Below are 9,582 nucleotides of genomic sequence, written 5' to 3'. Positions count from 1 at the left end.
AACTGAGGGTCTATAGTGTGACAGTACACAAGAAGCATTTCTGAAAAGAATAAAGGAGCAAAGGAAAAAAAAGACACAAACTCTTCAAATTCCCCATCTTCATCTCCTCTCCCAACTCACTGAATGAAACTTTTGCTACATGGGGTTTGCTTTTATCAGTCTCAATTCCTGAGTTATCACTGTCACTTCTGAGGCTTTATTTTAACTTCTTCAGAGACTTTTAAAAACAAGGTAGAGACATCTGTCTCTAGTCTTTCCTAGATTAGTTTCTTTTTTGACATGTTTTCTGTATAAATGCAAATCAACCTTTCTGCATGCTGCATTAGATGGGTAGAAGCTTGTGGTATAAAGGCCTCACCTCGGCATAGTCCTCCCCTTTTTGCTGAGGAAGCCTGGCCCTGAGCTAACATCCGTGCCCATCTTCCTCTACTTTATATGTGGGACGCCTACCACAGCACGGCGTGCCAAGCGGTGCCGTGTCTGCAGCCGGGATCCAGGCCGGCGAACCCCAGGCCGCTGAGAAGCGGGACGTGTGAACTTAACCGCTGTGCCACCTGGCCGGCCCCGAGATATTCTTTATTTTGTAACATTTGAAACTAACTTTCCTAATGCTGATCCTGGCTTGTCTGTAATTTAGTCAAGCGCAGTAGTGATGGGACTGCCCTTTACTTTTCTGCCTTTCACTTTTGTATCCAAAACATTTGCAGCAGCGTGAAATGGCTGAGGGGGACATTCCTTCCTTATCTTATAAAGCCTTTCACCTTGCTTTCCTTTGTACTGTCAGCAAAGACACATGCAGATGAACTAACAACAGTTTATTTCATCCAGCCTCTAGAAAACAAAGGACAAGTACTGTGATTAGTGAAGACTACTTTGTGAAGGGAAAAAGAAATCTCCCTCCTGCAGAGTTTTTATATCATCATTTTGAAGGAATAAAGGTCAGGTAGGAGTAAATGGACACTTTATTTTAAACATCTTTAATTTCCTAAATGTTTATAATCTAAATGATTTAATGTTGGAGAAAAAAAGTCCTCAGGGAGAATAATCATCATTGAAAAACCTTTGAATCTCCTCAGTGCCCTGTGGCCTGGACATCTTCTAGCTTTTCTCCCGTGTCCTCTCTGGCCTCTGACCCACTGGCAACCCCTCCCAGTGCTCACGCTGTCAGCCCCTGCACGCCTCACCTGGTTTCCACAGAGACTGAGGGTGAAGTGATGGAAATATTTCAGCCCTTTGGAGGTGAAGCTTGGCCCTCCAGCCAGAGAGACGGGGTTTGCCAGAGGCAGGAAGTTGTATTCGAAAGTCCTGGTCGGAGTGCTGACTGAGAAGGTGCAGTCGTTGTAACACAGAGAGTGGATCTGAGGGGAAAGGGACCATCAGGCCAGCTGCTGGGGCAGCTGAGGGGACCCCTGCGGAGTGGCAGCCATTCTCCCCAGCCTGGTCCAGCCCGAGTGGAGTGAGAGAAGGGGAAGTGAGGATTGGAGGTGGGCATGAAAAGAAGTGAAACAGGGGCTGGTGGGGTTTATGTAAATCTTGCCACTCAATTATTAGCACATACGTGATGTACGAACCCAAACCTATTGTTTTGCAGCAGGTAGTTCGGTCAGATTCTACAGCCTTGTCCCTATGCCTGGCTTATAGAAGTCTCTCAAGACACAGGACAGCCCTCCTTCCTTTGGCAGAAGAGAAACTACCAGCCTTGCCTCCACCCCCCATCTCCATTTAAAACTCACTGACTCCTGCTTCCTCTTTCCCAGCTTCTCTTTAGGAAACTGAACCTCAAAAGGGGTTTGATTTCCGTAGGCTGCTTCCTTGCTCCGTTTTAGGTCCCTTCAGCAGCAGCCTTATACAGCTATCATTCCCTCCCATAGCAGCAGAGGGAGCCCCAGGAGGAAGTTTGTGGCAAAAGTCCACGGTGCCCAAAAGAGGTCTCCGGGGTCTGTAGAATTGTTTCCCAGCTAAAGTGAACAACGTCAGCAGACTATAAATAGTGCCTTACAGATGTGCGTCCCATGGTTGTGATCAGTAAAATACAAGTTCACTTAAAAGCGTTCATGAATAACTAAACGCTTTTAGTCATAGTACTTAGATTCAGAAAGTACGTGGGGAAATAGCACTGTTGTTCCAGTTTAGAAGAAACCACTGAATAGAAGGCATTAATGCCAATTAACCATATGTCTCAGCAAAGGGGAGTTCCTTTTCCAAAGAAGAGGGGGCAAATTCCTATGATAACAGGCTGGATTGAAGTAGGCTGAATTTGGGCCGCAGGTCTCACTATTCCTTCTCTTCAGGTCTCTGCACAGATGCCAAGTAACCCTCTGGACCAGATGGCCACAGATCTCCTGACCTATGTCCTAAAGATGAGACTTGTGTATGACTGAGGCCTAGACCCTGAAAACCAACCGCTACAGCTAAGAACTCGCCATCCCCAAGCGCGGCCTGGATGGGTGCCCTTCAGGACTCCAACCTGGGAATACACCAGGACGAGTCCTTGGGTATCAGCCCCTCAAGAACCACACCCAGGACCTGCACCCTCTGAAGTGGCCCATCCCGAGGGCCAAGGTTAGGATGCACTGCTGACTGCTGGTACCTTGTTGCTCTTGGTCCCTGGACCACAGGGTGTGCAGGCCTGGATGCCATAAGGCTGGTGGGCTTTCAGGATTGTGTCCGGGGGGCAGGAGTGGCAGGTTCCTGAATCTCGATCAATGTAATAGCCAGCAGGACAAGAGGTGCAGGAGGAGCCCATTTCAGAGGCTTCCAGGGCACAAGGACGGCAGTAGGAGGCTACTCCATCCATGACATTGGTGACATTGATGGAGTAGATCTTGGCGACATCATTGGTGTACTTTCTGCCCTGGAAACAAGAGGAGAGCTGGCGGAGGCCTGAGACACAGTAGCAATTGAGCTCTCTGGAAATGGTAAACTGTGACAATCTTTTTTATCTTGATATTTGAGAAAAATCTTAGAAGCATCCTATTCTTTTTACTCACTTGACAGTAACTCTTTATGTACGTTTTGTGTCACTTTAAAATAAGACTGAACCATTTAAAATGGTGTATAAAAATAGTAAGGGGGAAATGTGCAGTAGATACTCTTATATGAAAAAAGCAGGTCTTTTCCTTATAAATGAAAAAAAAATGTATTTGTAGAGAAATAAAGACTATATAGGAGATACTCTAGATGTTAACTGGGATATCTCTGGGTAGTAGGATTATGGGTGATTTTACTTCTTCTTTTTGCTTTTTTATATCTTCTAAGTCTTCTGCAATGAACCTGCATTACTTTGAGTTAAGAAAATAAAACCGAAGTTATTATTATTAAAAACAACGAGGGGGCTGGACAGGGTGTACCAGGTCAGGCACCACACATGTCATGGGGACTGCTGAGGAGGGACAGGAAATTTAAGGAGCTTACAGTGTCATCTTCCCCAGGAAGTCATCTGGACAAGGCTGGATGCTCCTCGGGGGGCTGGAATAGGCAGTCCTCTGTTGACTCTTCAGGATCCTTCTAACCCTTGGATCCTGAACCTCAAACTCATACTTAAGCTAATACTAGGCATCCTCCCGGGTTCAGAGGTCTCTTCTAGGAGCTGGGGATCTGAGGAAGGGCAGGAGCTTACTATCTCATGAAAAGTGGTCCTCTGGAAGGCCCAGGTGAAGCTCATGGTGGCGTTCTCCTCAATGATGTAGGTGTAGGACTGTTTGCCTTTGGAACCTTTCCATGTCTCCACAGGAGTGTTGGTCCTGGAATTCACACCCTGAACCCAAGACAGACAAAAGGAGAAGGTGGGATGGCTGAGTGGTTGGGGGTGGGGGAGAGGGTGCTCACACCACTGCCATCCTAGGGGCCATCACAGTTGGTCAGACCCATGTTAAACTGTGAACTCCCTGATGGACAGTCTGGGCCCCTCCTCTGTGAAATCACTGTAAGCCAGGGTGTCAGTTACGTTGATGTGCCAATGGGGCAGAGGGAGCCAACCCTCCCAGTAGTCCTTGTAAGCCCCAAAGTGGGCAGAGAAAGGAAAACGTACCACCATGAAGTAGAGCTCACAGTTCACAGAACAGATGGTCTCAAAGACAAATGTGATCCTGGCCACTTCTTTATTCTCTGTGTCTGCCATCACCGACTGTGGGGGTCTATGGAGGCAGAAATTAAGTCAGTTCCAGAGGCCAGGTGGTGCTTATTGACGAGCCCAGACAGCAGCAAAGGGTCTGCTGGGAGACAGGATTAAGTTCTGAGTATGCTGGAAAGAGAATAGACTAAGTCCAATTCTATGTGACCTTGACCTGGCCGAACTGTAGTTTCCTCATCTGTAAAATGGATGTGATGACATCTTTCTTATTATCTCCCATCATTGGGTGAGCTCCAAAGGCATGACAGATGTGGAAGTGCTTTGTAAAATGCCATATAGTCTCGCTAGCAGAGTGAGGTCCCCAGACCCACTGAATCAGAATCTGTGCCTTAACACAGCTCCCAGGTGATGCGTATGCTCATTAAAGTTCGAGAAGCACCACTGCATAAGATGTAAACTGTATTCACTCCGCAGCTCACTCTCTGGGATAGTATGGGTTTTGCCTGGGTCGAACGAGCAGTATTTCAACTTATAATTTCTTCAGCAAAATTCTCAGGCTGGTCCTTCTCTTGGGAAAGAGAAAGCCAGGCCCAAGAGGGTGGGGATGGGGGTGGGGGATGGAGAAGCGCTCTACTACTGTAATCAGAGTTGCAAATTGAAAAGTACTTTTGGACATGTTACCTCCAAAAAATCTAAAAAGTTTGCTCACCTTGAAAACATGGGATGTATCTGCTCAGCTCTGAGTAAGGTAAGCTAGGGGAAGGGAAATGAATACCTTTTGCATGACTACCGTGGGCTGAGCACTGTGAGGGAAGGAAAGGAGGGGGCTTGAAGGTGGGAGTGGAGAAGCCAGACTGGCAATAGAGAAGCCCCTTCAGTGGTTCCCTCCCGTCTTTAAAGCATATATGGGTGGAAGAGTTCACTTTGGCTTTGGAAATCCATTTATGGCTTTTGTTTTGGCTTTGGCCATTTGCTTGAATTCTGAGGACCTCCAGTTCTCAGCTCCTGTCTACACACTTGTGCTAACTAATGGGCTGGAACAGTCATCACAACCTGAGTTAGTCCAAAATCACAGTCTGTGAATCCCCCTTGTTTTACAGATGAGGAGCCTAAAGCCTAAAGCCTCACGGTGACTTTCCCAAGTTCACAAAGCCAGTCAGTGGCCAAGTTCAAGTGCACTGTCTTCCAGTCCAGTGCTCATTCCACCACACCTCACTGCCTATAGTATTATTTTTTTTTAATGGCAAACAAATTGCTTGTTGTCCTAGGTCTTCTTGGGATATGGGGATAAATATGACAATAAGAGCAATCCCTCTACTCTTCTTGTCTCAAATAAAGATGAACTGTCTATGGGCACCTCTGGCCCGATTTTTTACAAAAATCTTATCTGATGCTGTGAGGAGGAAGAATTTGGGTAGCATGCAGCCATTTGACAGGAGAAGCCAGATGGATGACAGAGCAGTAGGCAAATCAGCATGGGCAGCAACTAAGAACGTGCTGGCACTCAGGTGAACTTCGTCAGACCATTCCTGTGCTCTGTTCTGAACTGGTACTTCAGCATACCGGAAGCCCTCCCCTCTACAACATCCCAAGCTCTATGGGACTTGGATGTGGCCAAGGTGGCAGGGGCTTCCCTTTAGCTTTGTATTCCTCACCTAAATCCTGGCACAACCAGAGTGAGAATCATGAAGTCATTGTCTGAGGCTCCAACAGCTGTATAAATGTGATCACCAGCCACCTCCCAGCCTGGAAAAGGAGAGGGGAGAGTTAACACCCTGCGGCTTCGGGTGCAGGGTAAAAGAGCACCCAGATGACACTCTGGAAGAGAGAGGTAACACTGTCCTCCAGGCGTCCGGAACCACCGCCGAACAGGAACCATGTTACGTATCCTGCTACTTTGTTCAAAGACTCTGAGGCTCTGTGTGCAAGACTTTTGGAGTGTGTGCACAATTTTAGTTCTGTTTCTGTCTCTAAAACTAAGGTTTAGCAGAATATATGTCCATGAAGAGTGAAACTTTTAAGGGAATGTGTGGCATGATTGGCTCATTTTCCTCCAGGCATCACCATTATGAAGAAATGGGAAGTGGGAAGAGCCTCTGTGGGAGAGCAGGGAGCTGACAGCTCATGGTCGGGGAGAGGCAGTTACCTGTCATGCCCTTGTACTCAAAGTTGATCCCACTGAGAACAGTCGTTTCCATGTTCGTGGGCAGCGTGTTCCACCATTTGTATTCGAATCCCACAGCAGGTTCAGTCCCAGCTGGGCAGTGGCTACAGTCTGGGGGAACCACAAGATGCTCGCATTCAGCAGGAAGGCTGCGGCCACCCTGACTGGAGCTGCTGTCACACAGACAAGCAGCAACAATAGCGGACAGCCAAACAAGAGCGGTGGGTCAGCACCATTGCATAGTTATATCAAGTTGGCTCAAAAACATTCTGACAATGTGATTAACCAACTCAAGACGTAAACACTGACCCTTCATTCCAAGATCCCAGCTATCCTCCTTGCCCACCAAATTTTTCATTTCAAAACTTAAATGTATCTTCCATTCTGATTCGTAGAGCTCATATTATTTGTCACATTATTATCAGTAAATGCGTTCATGTCAACAGGTACACAAATTCCCCCAATTCCTCGTTAGCATCCCTGCCATGTGCTGGAAGCCTCTGTCGTGAGGATTGGGTACCTTCGGGCCTGAGTCACATTCACAGTTGGAAGGAGGAGGAAGGCAGGCAGTTCCAGGTATGACTCTGACCTACAGGCAGGACCCCTCCCAGACTCTCGTCTCCCGAACTTAGTCCTCAGAGGTGGCCTGGCCCTTACTGCCTCCCTCGGAGGAGAGAGTCGGCATTCAGCCGACCACTCTGAGTGCCCATGTGGCCCGCCCATGTGGGTGATGTGGGAACAGATGCAATTCAGGTAATAGGGCGGGGAGGGGGTTACCAGAGCCGTTGGAGTATGAGCCGTAAGGGCAGGGCTCGCAGGTGCTGCTGTTGGTTTTGAAGAAGCCTGGGTTGCAGGGCGGGCAGCGGGTCTTCACGCCAGAGGCGGGCAGCTTCACCGCCCCCTCGAGATCCTCACCACAGATTTTCGGCTGGGCCCATTTGTACATGAGCTGCGTCTGCAGAAATGGATTAAGAACGGCTCAGCCTGCGTGGGATTTAGCGCATCTTTAGGAATTTACCTTGAGAATGGCGAAGGGGCGTGATCTGGGCTTTAATGAAAGTTCCACTAGGGTCGGGAGCTTTGTTTTGGTCACCAGTGTATCCCAAGCACTTAGCCCAGTGCCTGGCACATGGTCATGCTCAATAAATATCTGTGAAATGAATGTTGACTGGATGAAGAGGGGTAAAGGTAATGAGGACTTGTGTGACAGAGGGAACAGGGCACCAGCAGTCTCCAGAGAATGCTCTGATTCCAATGTAGAATCTTATTACGATCAAGGTCACAGGAAAAGCAGCTGGTGAAAATCCCACAACATAGAAAGGCAGGGAGTGGAGGTGGCTTTCATAACCCCTGGGGAAAGAGGGAGTGACTGAGGTGTCCCAATTTGTCTTCCAAGTATTTTCTTTGCTTTTTCATTTGTTCAGTAGACATTTATAGAAAGCCTAATACATCTATGTGTCAGACTTGGTGACTCAGAGATGAATGAGACATGGCCCCTGTGCTCAGGGAGCTCCCCATCTAGCAAGGGCAGCAATCACATAACAACAATCCATGCTGGGGTGCGGACACTGTGTTCTCTGGGACATCAAGGCAAGGGGAACGAGGTTGGTCAAAGGGTGCAAACTTCTAGTTATAAGACCAATAAGTTCTGGGGATCTAAAGTACAGCACGGTGATTACAGTTAACAATACTGTATTATAGATTTGCGAGTTGCTAAGAAAGTAGATCTTAAATGTTCTCACCACAAAAAAGAAATGGTAACTATGTGATGTTATGGGGGGGTGGCTAACTAACGCTATGGTGGTCATCATTTTGCAATATAAATCTATAAAATCAACACGTTGTACACCTTAAACTTATACAATGTTATGTGTCAATTATATTTCAATGAAGCTGTGTGAGGAGGGGAAGCCAAGAGGAACAGCAGCCATCAGGTCAGTGGACAAGAGAAGCATTGTGCTTGTCACTCACTAGGGCCATCCTTAGTCTTTGGATAGAGGCATTGGATATAGAAGAGAAGATGACCTGCAGGAGGCCCCTGCTGAGTCAGGCGTGAGGTTGCGCAGCTCCAAGCTTCCTGTGTGGCCCTTGGGTCAAGTCAGAGACAAAACGTGCTCTTGTGGATTGCATTGATGTGATGATGAAAATGATCTGTGCAGCATATCATACATGCAAAAAGGTGGATAAAGAAGGCATCTGTCTATTTTATTCAGGATAAGAAACTACAAGGTCTTAGAGGGCCATGCTGCCTTCACTCATGGTGAGCCCTGGAGCTCCTCCTCCCCCTGCTCAGCTCAGCCTTCTTCCCTGTGAAGAGCAACCAATGGCCAGAGCCCCAGGCTTGTGCTCTGACCTCGTCTCACCCAGCCTGTCTCCTCAAGTCTCATAGAGAGAAGGGTCTGGGGAGCAGGAAGACTGACTTGGGCCATCTCTTGGAGCAGCACATTTAGAAGCCCCAATGGATTGGCCATCCTGGTCCCTGAGAAACCACTGAGGCACAGCAAAGGCCACAAGGGCAATCATTGGAGTCAGTGCGAGGTGTGTCCTTTGATTTTAGAATATAGCTTAGAGGACAGACAAACTGAAATCATGAGACTGAACAGAACCAGTGTGGCATGAGACTTCTGTGAGGTGCTCCTGGTGACTGCATGTTCGTGTGCACTGCTTAGCCATACATGCTTCAGGCCTCCTCCTCTGAGCTGTGCTTTGGCTGGGCTGCAAAGTGGAAGCACTGGCTCTGGCCCAACCCAGCATCTAAAGGCCCCGGAGGCAGTCAGGTGAGGGCAGGCCTGCAGGCTTGCAGGCATCAGAGCACACTGCACATCTAGAAGGCCTTGGCCTAAGCCGGGAGGGGAAAGAGTGGGGCAGAAGGAAGCAAAGACAGCCACATACAGTCACATGCTATGCCCAGGAGCGAGAAGAGGAGCAGGATTATCCTCATTTAATTAGTGAGCCAACCGAGGCCAAGAAAATGACAATTTTTACAAGGTCATTCAGAACATCAGACACTACAGAACCGAGCCTAAGGTGCAACGGACAAAATATATAGCCATTCTCGCTTGGCTGCTGGAGAAGGGGATGATGTTCCAAACATGAGGGTGAGGGGGAGTAAGAGACGACTATGAAAAACAATCAGCATTAAGGAGCAGACTTTATCCCGCGCCTAATTAGCAAAGGGAGGGTTCAGCCAGCTGTCCAGCCAGCAAACATTTATGCATCCTAATGCCAAGCGTATGCTTAGTGCTGAATGAAGATTTCCCGACTCCTAATTCTATCTTCTTGAGAATGGTTTAGGGATACAGACAGTACATCCAGAATGTCTCATCTAAGACATCTCCCTCCACTT

The 9,582-nt window shown here is 47.9% G+C and overlaps 1 protein-coding gene across 3 annotated transcripts in view; it reads right to left on the bottom strand.

The window, feature by feature from the left end:
- Positions 1 to 9,582, bottom strand: part of ELAPOR1 (endosome-lysosome associated apoptosis and autophagy regulator 1) — a 69,849-nt gene that overhangs the window by 7,128 nt on the left and 53,139 nt on the right. For all 3 annotated transcript variants that reach the window (XM_014835164.3, XM_014835163.3, XM_014835166.3), the window contains exons 9-15: positions 7,014 to 7,191; positions 6,219 to 6,347; positions 5,728 to 5,818; positions 4,031 to 4,136; positions 3,620 to 3,757; positions 2,591 to 2,854; positions 1,185 to 1,358 (exon numbers count right to left, since the gene is read on the bottom strand). In XM_014835164.3, the coding sequence (XP_014690650.3) occupies positions 1,185 to 1,358; positions 2,591 to 2,854; positions 3,620 to 3,757; positions 4,031 to 4,136; positions 5,728 to 5,818; positions 6,219 to 6,347; positions 7,014 to 7,191 (1,080 nt within the window). The remainder of the gene's footprint in view (positions 1 to 1,184; positions 1,359 to 2,590; positions 2,855 to 3,619; positions 3,758 to 4,030; positions 4,137 to 5,727; positions 5,819 to 6,218; positions 6,348 to 7,013; positions 7,192 to 9,582) is intronic.

The sequence above is a fragment of the Equus asinus genome, chromosome 16, assembly GCF_041296235.1.
Source record: "Equus asinus isolate D_3611 breed Donkey chromosome 16, EquAss-T2T_v2, whole genome shotgun sequence".
Classification (NCBI taxonomy): Eukaryota; Metazoa; Chordata; class Mammalia; order Perissodactyla; family Equidae; genus Equus; species Equus asinus.
The sequence above is the reverse complement of the archived record's forward strand: the minus strand, read 5'-3'. Positions and strand labels throughout refer to the sequence as shown.